The sequence below is a fragment of the Plodia interpunctella genome, chromosome 11, assembly GCF_027563975.2.
Source record: "Plodia interpunctella isolate USDA-ARS_2022_Savannah chromosome 11, ilPloInte3.2, whole genome shotgun sequence".
Taxonomy (NCBI): domain Eukaryota; kingdom Metazoa; phylum Arthropoda; class Insecta; order Lepidoptera; family Pyralidae; genus Plodia; species Plodia interpunctella.
Genome location: NC_071304.1, coordinates 2,327,877 through 2,344,832, shown reverse-complemented (window position 1 = coordinate 2,344,832; position 16,956 = coordinate 2,327,877). Strand labels below are relative to the sequence as shown.

Sequence of the window (16,956 nt, the reverse complement as noted above, 5' to 3'; positions counted from 1 at the left end):
AGACAGTGAACAATTTGTCCTTGAAGCCACCAATCATGGGGCTTCATAAAACAAGCAATTGGCATTAATAAAACTGATGAAATATTTCATTGCTTATTATGGTGTGATTATAAGTCTGATAGATATACACTTTGAAATTATTTTTACTATAGTGGGCAAACGAGCTTGCGGGTTACTAAATGGTAAGCAAAATAGTATAATACCTAGCACATTGTTGTGTTTTTATTTAATTCCAATATCCAATAGACGACGTGGAATAATTCGGCGTACTAAAATCCGTCTAATTAAGTATGATGATTTTAGTATTATTTTATAGGATTTCTTCCTTGATTTGGATCTTTCCTTGGATTCAAAACAATGATTAATCAAAGTGTTATCTCTTCACATGAAATATTACTATAGCCCTGACCTGTATCACCACAAAAAATGGGTGCACTGTAAAAATTAACTGACACATCTAATCTTAAGCAAATACTGTATAGGGCAGATAAGATTGTGCGAAACAAACATTTTGTAATTTAGGTTGACAAGTGCTAAGGGATTAAATTCATACATGTATGTTTTAGAGGTTGGTATTGGTAATCCTTTACATATTATAATAAGCATTTCACCTGTCGCATAGATCTGTCTATATGAATGTGATAAATTCAATAACCACGAAATGGATTTTAATATAATTTTCACCAATAGTGTGAAGGAACCTGAGGAAGGTTTATTTGTATAATTTATTCTGGTTTTACCCAAGCAAAGCCGGAACGAGCTACCCATATATATTTAATGTATTTCCCAACGACAATCATTATTAACCATGATAATTGAACAATCCAACAAGCCACTGTTAACAGTTGGTCTCTAAATCCAAACTGACTGAACATTTCCGTAATATATTACTATCTTATTTTTTTTAAATTAGTATTATGTATTATAATATTCATTGTTATATTTTATTTATTTTTTACACATTATTTCCCATCACTCATGTTTCACACCTGCACCTACCTGCTTATAGTAGCTACAACTGAAAACAAATGTATTGCTCTCTGAGTAATATTATCACATCACTTAGTTGTGGCTTATTTGATTTGCTGCAGCACACATTCACAATGTTATCTGAATATTTAAGGATATTAAGTGTGTAATCTCTTTTAGTTTTTGTGTGTGTTGTAGTGTTTTAAATGAACATATTTCTATTCTAGTAGATAGAAAATGATGTACCTCACATTATTGATGATAAATTAATGAGTAATTGTAGAGTATGCATCATCACAGATACTCGCTAGATGTGCTCCAAGTTAGATGTGAATTGTTTCCTATTATTCTATTAATTTTTTTTAATTACCCTAGCAGCTTATAAAGCTGATGTGTCATTCACTGAATATTATTTCTGACAAAAACATATCTGTGTACTATCTTTAAAATCATCACAAATTTGCCTCTATTATTATTGAATACAACTTCAAGCGGGCTAACTTGATGTGGTTGTACATTGGAGTTTAGACCATAACAAAATGTTGTAGCCACAGATTTCTACTAGTGTACTATTAACAACTATTTTATGAACAATTAGCAGCTGCCCGCCAGTACATCAATGTTTTCAAAAAGTCAGCCAATTGTAGTCCTGAACTTATACTCTTAACTACCTATTTACAAAATTTTATTGAAATTAGTCCAGAGGTTTTTGAATATATTTGTACAAAACCAAAATACAAATATTTTATCTTCATAATAATAGTATCAACAGAATTGCAATTATTATTATATAGACATACCTTGCGGAACGCGAACAGTTCGTTCTGGAGTTTCTGCCTTTCAACCGAGGGCTGCTGGCCCTTCCCTCGAATAAACTTTAGCATCTTGCCGGCCTGCAACAGAACAAGCCCTTAGCACAACACAGACACCGCAAACAAACAGACAAACAAGTCACACTCCCACCATTATATCATAGTAAGACGCGGAGCACAGGCAATCCGACCGGCATCGAAGCGCCGACTGACTTATATGTCTTGCCGCTTCGCACGGCCTCAGTTGCACTGCTCGGGCAAAGATAAAGTTTTTCTTGAAATCACCAGATAACCAATAACAGATAACGATAGTATCTGTTCACCAGACCCGTAAAACACAGAATTTACAACATTCTTTAGGTAATATCGTCACCACATCGAGACAACGCCTGTGGCAGGGTTAGTTTTAAACACTCATCCGTGGGAACCACAACATACAGCAGTAGATATTCTAGTAAATTACCGTCTAACGTACCTGAAGTCGTCAGTTTGAGGAGTTTTAGTGATAAAATCCAATTTATAAAGATAATCAAATTGACAAATCACAAAAACGGCGTCAGACATACACACAAACATGAAAAAAGCACTCACAAATCCGAACGCACGCAAACCCACACTGACGCAGTGACGTGACGTGACTGGTATTTAGAGTTGCCATTTAATATATATTTTATTCCCAACAACTAGTTATTATAAAGTGCTGCAAAAATTTGAGAAAATATAGACTAAACGTAATAAATGTTAGAAATTATTTCTAATGTAATTGAAGCGAATGAATAATCAAAATAGAGATCGAGACATGGCATGTCACATAATGTTTTGTCCAATTCCATGTTTTTGAAATGAAGGTATTATTTTTGTGATGAAAAAAAATTAATAGGTACGAAATTATTTTACGACATGTTCGATTGATTCAACTAGGAGAAAGTAAAAGTAAAAAAATTTTAATATCAACATGCTTTATTAAAAATAAATAAATATCAAACATTATTATGATTGTGAATGCATGTTAGTAATATTCATAAATAAAGGTATTTCCAGGATAGGAATAGAATAAATTAATTTATATGTAATTAGTTTTTATTCTATTTGAAAGAATATTTTGCCAAAATTTATAGGAGAATTATTTAACTGGCAAGAACAGAGAACGCGAACGTTCAGAACCTACAAATAAAGAATTTGGATTATTTTCTGGACTTTTTGTAATATTCACGGTTTTCTAAAAGTATTAATAAAATTGAAAAACTATACATTGAGAATACAATAGTTTACTATATTAAAGTTTTCATTTAATTTGTTTTTTTCATTTGGATATTAGAGAAAAATTAAAAAGTTACTTTGAACGTACCTCAGGCGGCAGCAAAGAGTAAAAAGTAATAAGGTCGCAGAGACACGTAAAATCGTGGGATTGTATTGCGTTGTCGATTCTTTCTATAAATATTGTTACAACAGAATAGGTATTTCATTTCATAGAGACCAACTACAAATACCCCTAATATGAATACAGCGTATACACAGTGCAGGCACTAACGCTGTAAATTTTAGCAGGGTTTTATTTTGACGCGCCTATGTTTGCTCAGTTTAAATTGACAGGCGCTTAGATTTTGCTCGAAGCTCCGCCTTCTTCGGTTGCCTATGTATGACCTCGGGTCATTAACTATATCTATTCCAGATTTCATCAAAATCACCTCAGAGTTTTAGTTGTGAATTTAGTTGTGCCACAACGCCACAGACAGTTTTTTTTGTATCCTGTCAAACAGCAATCTGTTCTGGACCATCGTCTGGGTTTTTGGCTGTGAGCTGTGCAGTTACTTATTTCTACTATCAGCTGGTGAATTGACAGACAGACTAACGCATTAACAGTAACCGTGGAAGTATTCGTAGTAGTAGTAGATGAAGTAGTAGAATACGTCTTTCTTGTTGAAGAAAGACGTATTCTATAAAAACTATATTTGAGACAGATTGGTATACCTAATTTGGCACGAATAGTAATCGAACCTAGGACATTTTGAACACAGGCGAGAGTCTTAACCACTGCACCATCACAACAAAATGTATGTTTAATTATCTGGATGCCTGTGAAAACGTTTTTCAATTTCCTGTCCCGTTTCGCCCTCGAGTGAAGTAGCTCGGCCAGTTGACATCTAGTGCTTGTCATGTCAAGTGTTGTGGTGTACCATTTCGCATGCTAGGTTACTCTGCCTACTGTTCATCACACTAAGTGTTGTCTTAAAATTAGATATCTTTGGTAGGATTTTTTCAAAGAAACTGGGGAAATACTAAGCGGAAATAATATTTTTTGTGCCTAGTAGCATCGGTGGCTGCAAATATTCGTTCCAGAGATAAGCGTAACTACAAACTTTGTAATAATCGAAAAGAGAATAGACTTCTTGCTGTCTTTTCTTCTTTACTGTAAACATTAATACCTAATTAGGATAAAATTTCTCGTCTCTCAGTTCTAAATAGAGCCGGCACCGTCTAATTAGGTATTCTATTACCAAACTCAGAGTATAGTGCTAGGCTTAATCTACAAAGTTTTGCTCTTTTTAAGTAGCAAACTCCACTAAAGATAACGAAAGATTTAGGAGTACTTTGGAACAAACAGTTAGGTGGACCGAGAACTTTAATTCGCATTTGGTATTCTTCCTGTGATAGAACAATCCCAACTATCCCAATCCCAACTAGGTAATATAATAAAATGCGAAAGTAAGTTCGTTTGTTACCTCTTCATGCAATATCTACTGGACAGATTGTTATGAAATTTGGTACACGGGTAGAAAATAACCTGGAATAATACATAGGGCACCATTTATCCCGAAATTCCCACGGGATCGAACCCCCGGGCCGCAGCTAGTATTTTATATTACTTATTCTAAGTAAGTACATCATTTATTTTGTAAAAACTAAAAAAATAATAGCATTCTCAATGAGTGCTGATATAAGGCAGGTGACAGTTCAGATAATAGGCAACAGACTAAACTGACCCAGGGGCTTTGCGTCATCACAGCCATGAGCCTGTGACCGGAAACATGAAGAAATGAGAAAGAGGAGGTATGAAATATTACAGAGAGTTAGTAATTATCTGTATAATTCATTTAATCTATGGTCGTGCACGATCAGCCTAAAGCAGTGCAAAATATGCAAATTGCCAACTCAGGTGCGACGTGTTGGTATATTGCCGACATGCCGTTAAAAGAAGTGGAAAGTTGCTTCTTAAATACAAACTGTTATTTAGGGTGAGTTGCATCATCAAATTTGGCGTTGATTTTAATCCGCGTGTAGCTGACGTTTAGAAAAATGGAGTCACTTTGCCTTTTTCTGCCATTGAATTAGTAGGTACTCCTGAGGTACCTACTATTCCATGTTTTCTATATAATAATTGACGGTTGAACCCACTCTTAGACAACATGTCGATTATCAATTTGATTCAATTTAATTGATTAATATTTACTGCACAATATTTTTTTTATCATTAGCACTCGATCACAAACATGATATGTTTCGGTAGGTATACCTTTTGACTATGTACTTTATTGTGTACTTACATTATTATATTACTGATAAAAAATGATTGCTTCGAGAAAAGGATGGTACCTACGGTCCTGCCTCTTTTTTGATCGACTTGGCGGCAGCACTGCCGTTTCCCCAGATACATTTTTTTTAATGGTAAGCCCTTCTGGCATGATGATAGAGACCTTGAATGAGTTTCGGGATTTCTTCTCAACAGTGGTCGTTCCGAAATGCTAGTAGTTGTTAGCTTTGGTAAATATAATTTAATTTAGAATATGAAGTGAAAAAGTGCCTGTGAAGGCCCAATTTCTGAATGATTTGATTTTGATATGATTTCAAAAGAAGAAGAAAATTAGATTGATCAATATAGCGGGAACATAAAAAGTAGGTAAATGGCAGAGATGGTGCTATGAGTTCCATTCACCCAAGACAGGCGTTTGCCGATGCCGCGGGAGTGTTCTTCCAGTGGTTTATATCCCACGATTTCTTTAAAAAATGTAAAAATACGTCAGTTTTCATGTAAGCCGCTATGACGCTGGAAAGATAGACCAAAAGACTGACTACCTACTTGGGTCCTGACTGATGGCATAAGATCGCAACGCAAGGCAAGCCTATAATGCGTTGGTCTGACGAACTGTCAGTCTCAAATACGGATGGCAACAACTGGCGAGGAATAGAAGTGGTTGGAAACAGAAGGGGGAGGCTCATGCCCAGCAGTGAGAACTCATCTATACTATTATTATAAAGAGGTAAGCGTTTGTGAGTTTATGACTTTGTGAGTTTGTATGTTTGAGGCGGGTAATCTCAGAAACTACCAAACCGATTTCAAAAATTCTTTCACCATTAGAAAGGTACATTATCCAAGATTGCTATAGGCTATATTTTATCTCAAAATTGTCACGGGAGCGAAGCGAAGAAGTGTCTAGTAGCTACATAAAGCTCTTGATGATTGAATAGCATTCTGTTGCTACCGAATGTTTACATATTGATAAGACATAACAGGAGTTTAATTTCAAAAATATACGGTAGATCTCGAAGTCAGACTCAGACATTCGACCCAATAAGAAAATATCGGTTGGACTAGGTAGTCGGACCAAGTGTTCAATAGGGTATAAAACTCTGGTCTACTTTCACATAAGGGCAATGTTCTTGGTAATTTCGAACTATAATATCGGTAAGGTAAAATCGTATCCTAGTCGTATCGTAACTTGTAATGGAAGCTGAGTCGAATGTTGCCATGGTAACGATCGATTGCGGCCGGCGCATCTTGCTCCTTGCATCTAATGAGCTTTGTCGTCGACAGTTTGTGCGATACACACGTAGAAAATTAACTTACCGAGCTAGTAAAACTCTATTTTAACCCCCGACGACAGAAACAGGGAAAATGTAAATTTAACGTATCTGTGTACATGTATGACTGTCCGTGGCATCATAGCAGCCATACGACTGAAACCGATTTTGTTCTAGAGAATCTTAGCTGTGTTTGAAAATATGATATTATTTTTAATGGCAATTTTAATATTTGACATTATAACATTTGCGCACTGTAAGGAATATGTAAATGTTATTACGGTTATTACCAACACCTTTTAAATAGCTACATTTAAGCAAAAAGAAATTTGAATTTGAAAATAAAGCAATCCACGACCACCATGCTCTATATTTCAAGGTTCACCGTTGAAAGGAAAATAATAATAAAAACCAAAGGTTTTAAGATCAGCGAGGTCACAAATCACAAAGTTCCCTTTCAATCCCGCTCCCGAGGGACCCGTGGAACTATCAAACGGAATTCCTAGGGACGGCTACATTGATTTATAAGAGCTTCAACGTTGAGATTCCATGGTTCATGTAATCACAGATTATACCTATGTAAACAAAATGTCATGCGTACCATAACTATTAAATTACTAATTACTATTAAAAACTACCTAATTGTTATATTAGTTATATTCCCTGTCTTTAATTTTTAATTAAAAATAAAAAATGTTATATATCAAACATAAATATCTATTGTAGATAAAATATTACAGTCTAGCTTAGTTAGGGAACACAGACAACGTAGAAAATATTGATGAAAATGATTTATAAATCCCATTGCGCTTTTAAATTTTGTCGACACACAAACTTTTTATCCCTTTCACGAGAGGCGCCATTTTATATCGATTCCTGATTTCGCCCGCCATCTTTCATTAATAATTATTTTAGCTCGGGGAATTAGATTTTCCATGGTAAATTATTCAAAACATCTTCAGTTCACAAGCCGACGAAATTAAATTCCGCGCGGTCCGATGTCAAAATACCTTCACAAAAAACGAGCAAGGAAATTAAATCAAATCTTGACACTGCTTAGTTAATAGGCTTCTTTTGGTATTGGTTTTTCCATAATCAGAGATTATTATTATGAACAACTTAGTTCGCAATTGGATCTTTTGTTCAATGTTGTTTAGTACGACTATCGTCTTTTAAAGTTCTTCCCATACAATACATACTTATCAATTTAGTATTATTTTGATAGTATCTAGATGTATGCATACATATGAAAAAAAAACAATACAATACTGTTTGTAACAGATAGGTACCTAACACCAAGTAACTAAGGGCTTACAAATTCAGTATTTGTCTGGAAATCCGCAGACTGTCCAGTCCAGTCTATTTTATCTCCAGACAGATTTATCAGTCTTGCGTGACGCCTGTAGACACTGGAAAGCTACTGTTTACAGAATGTTTGTTTGTTTTATTTGGGTTTCGAACAACAAAAGGTAAACTTAACTGTCCAATAGCCTTTCAGAAAATTGAGCAGTCGTATGCAAGCTTGCTACTTTTGTTGCTGGGTGGATTTTCGAACATTATAATCGCCGTAATTACCGTCCTTCAAAATAAAGAACCAATCTAAAATCTTAGATTATATTGATATATTTTTTTTACAGGGACAAATCACACACAATGAGTTAGCCCCAAAGTTCGAAACTTGTGTTATGGGATACTAACTCAACGATATTATATTCTCATATACATATATATTTAGATAAACATCCAAGACTCAATCTGAAAAAGATCATTTTCTATGTTGACCTGATCGGGGATCGAACTCGGCACGGCTCGAACAGTCCGGCCTGATGACCATTAGGCCACGAAGGTCTTCAAATTTACACTACCCCTACAGAGACTCATAAAATTATCTAGTTAAAATATTTTTGTTGAAATTTGGAGGAAGGGTAATGAAGGTGATCGAAATGCTTAAAAATTCACTCTGCTTCTGCCACAGGTTTATCAAAGAGGCGCCTTGGGCGACGGGCAGCGATTCCTTGTTTGTAATTTTGTCCAGGCAGGGATTCCTCGATATTTCTTCAAGCGTCGGTGGTCACCACGGATGTTATCTGTTTCTTTGCGACTGAGTGAATAAATACAGTGCTAGTGCTTGTGTGTGCTTTTCCTTGCTAAATCCTTGGTTTTGATAATATCGTGAAGGTAACTGTTCGGTATGGTAACGGTGGTGCTGATGTTGTGGTAGCCAAACTTCTAACTGTATATAATCATCAGTATGTTCCTTCCTCAACAAACAATACCAACATATATAATAAATCATCTATTGATTGATTTACATGATAATGCTTAGGTAGCAACGGCGAAGTCATTGAACCAGTATGGGAAAATCAAAATGGCCGCTCTGTGTAGGTATTATGTCTATATACATAAAATCTATACAGAGCAGAGATATATAGGTAGGAAATATAAAGCTACATTCATCCCAATTTACTAACAAAACCTAATTAACCTATGTATTTGAAAAATATTGGTATACCTTTAATACAAGCAAGTAAGTAATGATACTTAATTATTTACTATTTTGGACAACCAAAGAGCTATTACCTTGTATATAAGCGAAACAAAAGAAAAATTTCTTAGGTAGGTATTTACATGTTAAAATGCATAAGTCTTGTTCAGTTCAATTTGTCAATCAGTCAAAAAAGTTGACGAAATTGTTTTGCACATTAAAATAAAACAATAATATTCTATTGCATAAGACATACTGATTAGATAAGATAATCAAGGCCGGGGTAGGGTGTTCTTTGTGATGCTGCACAAAGGTAGGCCGCCCATTGTGCCAGTCACTGCGAAGCCAGCGCTGACGTTTGATCAGAAGTAACCTGAATCATAACAATAGAGTGAAATCCTTTCAAATTTAAAAATAACTGCTGGAGATATGGTGTAATAGTATGATGAATTTATTTTTATTGCATCCTGCTAATATTATAAATGCGAAAGTTGTATGTGCATATGTTTGTTACCTACTCTTTCACACAAAATCTACTGGACGGATTTTTATCCCAAACTCCAATATTATAACTCAAAATATTTTTTTTATAAGTAGAATTATTCAATTTCGATAATCTAAAAATATAGAAATGACTTTAAATAATCGCTTTGATCTTGGAAACCAGTTTTAATTGAAAATCCACATATCAATCAAGGGTTGTTTTAAAGCGTCATTGTGACATTGTATTTTTGTAATTTACACAATTGTACTTCATTTTGTGTTATGTTATGTTATCACTATTTTATGGTATGCTTTCAGAATGCAACTGCAGCTTGCAGTTCATGCCACTATAAATCCTTTATACCATCCAGTCCAGATAGAGAACTATACAATGTACCTATCTGATAATTTATGGCGTACGGTAATTTATTTGATGTGCTCAACTCTATATATATATGGGTCGAAACAAAAATATGAATGTGAATGAACGAACGAATACTTTATTGGACAGTGCAAAGTTATTTAAAATAATGTTTGTTTTGCCTCTTTTTGTCAATGGCAAATATTATAAAGTGAGATTGTGACAAAACATATTTTAGCTTAAAAAATGGTTTTAATAAATAATTTTATAAACAACTTGGTAAGTGACAGGAAATATAGTTAAGTAGGTAGGTACAATTGCTAATAGCGATTCCTTCCAGACAACCGATAGTTGGGATTCGTTTTACCAATGTGTTGTATTATTTCTTTCTTAAAGAGCGTGTTATTGCTAATACTGGTGTACGATTTTATCCAGGTTTCCTAATGGCATCTGACGTGACTTTTACGACTACCGCCATTTAACGGCAAATAATTGCACACACTCTAGTGAACTACACTACTGACTAGTACAGAAGTGTGTGCAGGCTTTCTCAGTCTCATCGGTCCTTCACCGTCGGATGCAAACCTCTATTCGTGTTATCAGTAATAGGAAATGACTGAGTCTTTCTCTGACCGAGTGACTTGTAATTAAAATTTAAATCATACATTCTCTGTGTTTTCTTTACATTTCGGATCAAATATACATGCATTTTCATTAGGGAGTATGGCATCTCTGCATCTAACTAAAATTATTAATAACATATGTACTAGCTGTGTCCCAGAGCTTCGGTCCTGTGGAAATACCGGGATAAATTCTATGTGCGATTCTATTATTATTTGACGAGATACACATGTATAATATAATCATATACAACAAAAATATATATACTGTCCGTCTACCAAATTTCATTGAAATCGGTCCAGTAGATTGCTGTGAGATCCTCCTCCATCATATCCACACACACATAAAACATGTTTTAGTATAGGGCTCGTCAAAATGCTTTCCTTTGCTTTTTTAATTTTAAATTAAATAAATTAGGAATGTCAGAAAATATTCAACTTCAAAAAAAGTTTCAGAACAGCTGTCTTAGGAAGTGGACATCTTCGGTTATTACTTCATAACATTACGATCTTCTCAACAATATGACAGCATTTTATCTTCACTCTAGTGTACTATAACGTTTTACTTTACAACAAAAATAATGCCTTTCTTTGTCAGTCAACAGAATTGTCCGGAGACGGTGGCTCGTTAAACACGCAATGGTTACATAGTTCTCAGTCGGAATTATAAATGGCCTTATTAAATTGATTAATTCATTCTTTCTCAGTTATTTACCGCGAAATTAAATCTCTTCATATCGTAACTAAGAAAAACGTAATAAAAACTGAAAAATTGTTATCTAAAATTAAAAAGTTATCGTCTTATAACTGGTTAGGAAAATAGACGAAGGAGAATTAGTCAAGGAAAAATGATTAAATTAAAATCAACCAATCCCGATATTTCCACGCGTGCGAAGCACCAGGACGTAGCTAGTAAATAAAGATATTTTGATCTCTTTTACATGCCAACCAAGAAAGCGTGACAGATAGACTTTCTAATTTATAAATGTAGGTAGTAGGTAGTTTGGAAGTATGGTTATGTTGTAGTATATAATTTTAGATTTTTTCGAAAAACTGTCCATTATTGGGTTTACCAAATTGGCTAGCGCCGATTTCAAAGGACTGTCAGGTCTGAAGTAAATGGACAGTCTAATTTTCCCGCCAACAGACAAATCCCCAACAAAACATCCCGCCGCTGTACGTTCGTGGCTTCCTTGGGCGTCATTTGACAGCTAATCAATTCTCGTTTGCAGACTCCCGCTACTGCGAGCTAGGGAATTAGGAGTTTAGGGTTTTTAATAATAATAATAATAAATATATTAGGACAAATCACACAGATTGAGCTAGCCCCAAAGTAAGTTCGAGACTTGTGTTATGGGATACTAACTCAACGATACTATATTTTATAACAAATACATATATAGATAAACATCCAAGACCCGGGCCAATCAGAAAAAGATCATTTTCATCATGACCCGACCGGGGATCGAACCCGGGCCCTCTCGGTTCAGTGGCAAGAACCTTGCCACTGCGCCACCGAGATCGTCTAGTCTAGTCGAGGTTAAGCAAATAGGTTTGAATAGGTACTGACAAGAACTCTAAAGTACCGCGAAAGTTCGTTTTCTGAATCGAATCACCATTCAAAGAAGATTTAATTATAAAATGTTTACTATGGAATTAATATACCTAGGTACTTACTACAAAAGGATTTTACAAATTCCTTACTTATTTTAGTTGCATTGATGAGCACAATATCTATATAATGTCCTAAGGTCCTGCTATAGAATTAGACCATATATATAACCTGCTATAGAATCCTCCCGTCTTATGAGACGAGTAAGGGATACTAGCTATGACAGTTGATAGACAACGAAAGCATTCCCAAAGACGTCAGGGAGGCCCTGACGTCTTTGGGAATGCTCAGAGCAGCCGAATTTTCAAAATTGTAAGGAACAAGAAATCAATTTATTTCTTGTCCCTTTTCTGACCTTGGGCTTGGCGGCCACACAGCTTCGAAAGATGAAAGAGAAAGAGTTAGGAGTTGGAGGGACAGATACGATAGAGTATAGAGTGGGTGGGAAATTTATGCGGGTAGTAAGATAGTGATGAATAAATTGAAAAAAATTGTGCTTACCTAACCTAAGTAAAAGTGGGTTGAGGATGAGGAACCCATTGTTAAAAACCCGACTCACGCTTGGCCAATTTAATTTAGGTCGCGGTTGGGCGGCTTCTACTATGTTTTGATGAACCGGCTTCCTGGTTTGACGGCTGCATTTTGCTACATCATCTGTACACATGAAAAAGGAAAGTATATTTTGTTATTAGCTCTCTTGTTGATGACTTAACCTTGATACTTAAAGAATACCTGAATACTTTTAAAAATCGTTGAAAAGTCGAAATTACAGAAACTCCAATTACAATTCAAGAAAGATCTTTTGATAGATACACGATTTGTGTAATTACACATTACACACTGTCATCGAGCATAGAACGTTGTTTTTGTTTTAACGTTTTGATTTCAGCCCCACCGCGTGTAGCCTTCATTACCATATATCCTCTGCATCGATTTTACTCCCTATACCAACGACCATTGCCTTTTTCTTCAACTGATCTTTAGATTAAATATTAATAAATAAAAAGTTACTCATCTGTAAGACAAGAGCTGGCGATTTCCAAACGATTGCACGCACATTTTCCAAACAGAGCTAAGAACATTCTTGATTAAATTACCTTTCAAATAAAATAAATTAGATCACAATCGGTTCAGTCGTTTGGTTGTTACGAAGCCACGAACAGGCATACAGATATGTAGACACGTTAAACTTATAAATTCCAATTCAAAACGTTGACTGCCATTCATATCTAGGCACACTGTTTACAGTTTGGTACAATGATATGTACCCTGTCGGGTATTTATACCGACAGGGTACATATATACCCTTCTTTTTGTCGTCGGGGTTTAAAAGAAATTGCTTACCAGGTTATTCACTTATTACCTCTGAGTTTTCTACCAGAAATAAAAAGTAATTTTAATAGACAGAACCGAAATGTTTTCTAAGAACAGAAGATTTTCCGCAGCGTCAAAGGAACTATTCCGAGTAAAATGTTTTTTTAAAGTCAATCGCAATCGCTTCCTTAGAGTTACTACTAAAACTCACCGGTTTCTCTATTCCTCTTTTATTTTCGAGTGTGTACAAATGGCAAGTTAGTAGTTAGTAAGTTTTATTTTCGAGTGTGTACAACTAACAAGTTTTAGTAATTATATTAGCACAATTCCCTCTGATTTTGGGCATTATTCGAATTGCGCGGACATTTTTGATAGCATTTAATTAATCACTCGGTAACATTTACATTGCATCACATTATGTGAAATATGCTACCTACACAAAAATAAACAAAGTTTATTCCATAGATAAAAGAAATATAACTAATTTTATCTATGGTTTATTCAGAGTCAAGACTTTCTGAAATGTCGGGAATATCTGAAAGTTTAAATTTTATTACGAGAATAATAAAGTGTCCTCGGTTAAGCAAACTGCAGTTAGAGGCTATAAGAATGTAAAATTTTTATTCGAGTCTAGCTTTTATCTAATTAAAAGAGCTGGCAACACTTGTACCCGTAAATCATTGGTTTTATTTACATTTAATGGCGAAATGTATCGTATTCTTCTTTCTCCGATCTTGGTTTTATGTTCAGCGTTAAATGGTTTTATGTAGGAAGTTAATTTCCTTATTTTTTGCAAAAGGGTGGTTCTCAGAGCTTTCCGAACGCTACGGCTTTCTTTTATCTATCTATGTTTCCATCCGTAAATTTTCTTGAGGAAGGAATCATTTCCAAAATCAATTATTCATAAAATTTGCATTGCCATAATACAGATTAATTATTTTAAAGTCAGATAACTAGTAAAACGAATAGTTATCTTTGTTTAAATTAGAAAAATTGTAATAACTATTTGTACGAATTAAAATGGAAGCGAGTATCTTCTATGGTAACGGCAACTGCGCCACATCAACGTACGTGCATCCAATTTCATTGGCTGCTGCAAGCGGGTGCATTCCAGAATGGATCTAGAAATACGATCTATTCTAGATTGCTATTGCTAAATGCGATGAAAGTTTTAAAAGAGCACATATGAATCATCGTGTGTTCGCAGTATGGAAATATATACATATTTTCAGTGTAGAATTTAATACAGATACAGTATCACGTCATTACCTCTTACGGGACAGACAGAGCCAGGAGCTGCGAAACTCGAAAGCTGTGTGCTGGACACATTGATGGAATTAAGTAGTGACAGGTTTCCTTTCTTTGACCTTCTCCATCCAATGTCTGTCGAATGCCCTAAGCTCATCCGACCATCTAGACCTAAGCTACCCCGCTTTCTGTACCCGTCAGTTGGAATCCAGGTTGTAAGAATGTGGGCCCTTCTCTCAGGCTGCATACGAAAAATAAAGTGAGAAAAGTGTGGAAAGAGAGAGAGGTGAGGCATTTGCCCAGCAGTGGGACATGTTATGCTATTTTAAAAAAAGTGACAGGGTCGGCTGGCCCATCGCTACGGCCCTCGATTCTCGTGCATGAGAGGAGAAGCAGCTAAGACATTTTTTGTGTTTGCTTTACTTACAAACTAGCTAGTGAAGAGAAAAAGATTTTTTTATCAGCACACATTACATTTCTATGTTTATTTACTCAGTATATTTCGTAATATACATGCAGTTTAAAATGTCTGATCCTATTTACGAATGTGAACAATGAATGCTACACCCGAATGTTTTGTGTCACTTCATTGTTCTCTCAAAATGGTACAGACAGATGAAAGTAAATAACAATGTGAGCCACCGACTAGATACTTCATTACACATGCCAAAATATAGTTATATAACCTACCAATTTAATTGTAAGTACTTTTAACTGTAAACAATTTTTCATTAACTTTAAACAATTTTTCATTAACCAACATTATTTTAAAGTAAAGTGGGTATTATAATTCTAGACTAGTATTGATTGTTAGGCAAAATCGTGCCCACCCACCCACTTTTAATATATTTTTATTTTATTTAACATAATTCTTTACCATTTCAATTTCATTTTCATACAAACTTTCACCCCCAATTATAGTAATTTGGGAGTTGATTTTTGAAAAAAAAAATTTAGCCTATGTTTGAACAGGGGTCTTTAACTACATGAATAGATACCATAGGCACAATAGATCCAGCGGTATAGCCGTGAAAGCGGAACAGGTACACAGATAGACAGACAGACTTTCGCATTTATAATTTATTTTTTTATTTATTTAGCTAAATACAACGGTACACTATATATATCCTTTTAAAGTATTTAGTAAGAAAAAATAGGACCTTACAAAAATTTCTTAGAGAAACAAAATATTACCATCCTAAACACGTTGACTCACATTCGTCAATCTCATAATATTAAATATTAAGTATGTAGATAGGTGATTAATATTTGTATGTTATACAATACATAGCAAGACAGCGCACTGTATCATATAGTTACATCTGTATTATTTTATAACTTTAACAAATAAATTATTGATAACACATACAATACAATTACACTAACAGCTGTACAACACTCTCTTTCTCCGTTGGGGATTAAAATATGCTGTCACAACTCAGGGCCATTCCAGTCTTATCTAATGGAACATAAAAAGGCTATAATACAAATTGAAAGTTTTCAATTTTGAAAGCTTCCTGAAAGCTGCGATATTTTCTGATGCATTATGGACGTTCTCTTATTCAATGTCCTATGTGAGTGACAAATGCGGTAAGCAGCGCAACGCGACGTTTGTCGCTTTAATATCATTGCTATTAAACGCTGGCGCATCGATATCAAATGTCTCTCTTTCTTATTTGTGCGATTCCCGATTTTTTTAGATGAGAGTCGTCGGAGCCCAGGATCGGTCGATGAATTGTAGCAGTAGGTAAACAGCAAAAATATGTTTATTTCCTGCACACACAGCGTACCAATGTGTCGTGCAGCGTTCCGTCGCTCAGTTAGGACGTCAGGTTATGAAAGCCTTGTTAGCTGCCATCGACGGGAGCGAACACCTGCTTCTTCCAACTTCAATATTGTTGAAGATTTACTATATTTTACAAGCATTTATTTAACTTACAATGTCCCTATGTCTCGGATGGAATATTGCAACTCAAGTTTGCACATATCTACAACCGATTGAAATTTTGTAAACACGTTTAGTTCAGATGACTATGCATTATTAATTTATTATAATAAGCATGACCAGTTGGTGCATCCAGGAACGACTCTGAACGTGGGAACTCCTCAACGGTTTACTGCTTGGACATTATTTTTTGTCACACATTGAATGCAATAAGATCTCTCTGTTATTATAAAAACATAAAACAAATTCCTATTGCAATACCCAATTTCAACTTCTTATGTTCCAAAAAATTTTCTTTCATCATTAA

At 34.9% G+C, this 16,956-nt stretch overlaps 1 protein-coding gene and 1 long non-coding RNA gene across 8 annotated transcripts in view; both read right to left on the bottom strand.

Moving 5' to 3' along the window:
• Window positions 1-2,397, bottom strand: part of l(2)gl (lethal (2) giant larvae) — a 46,926-nt gene extending 44,529 nt beyond the window's left edge. For 4 of the 7 annotated variants that reach the window (XM_053751313.1, XM_053751306.1, XM_053751311.1 and 1 more), the window contains exons 1-2: window positions 1,933-2,080; window positions 1,770-1,862 (exon numbers count right to left, since the gene is read on the bottom strand). In XM_053751313.1, the coding sequence (XP_053607288.1) occupies window positions 1,770-1,862; window positions 1,933-1,935 (96 nt within the window). In that variant the 5' untranslated portion in view covers window positions 1,936-2,080. Of the gene's footprint in view, window positions 1-1,769; window positions 1,863-1,932; window positions 2,081-2,256 lie in introns of those variants that run through there. The other 3 variants (XM_053751307.1, XM_053751308.1, XM_053751309.1) reach the window with 3 other exon arrangements.
• Window positions 2,398-9,166: 6,769 nt separating this feature from the next.
• On the bottom strand, window positions 9,167-13,593 carry LOC128673625 (uncharacterized). Its single transcript, XR_008405099.1, has 3 exons — window positions 13,487-13,593; window positions 12,644-12,796; window positions 9,167-9,439 (listed from the first exon to the last, which is right to left on the bottom strand). It is a non-coding gene; the product is annotated as an uncharacterized LOC128673625 (long non-coding RNA).
• Between the last annotated feature and the right edge of the window lie 3,363 nt (window positions 13,594-16,956).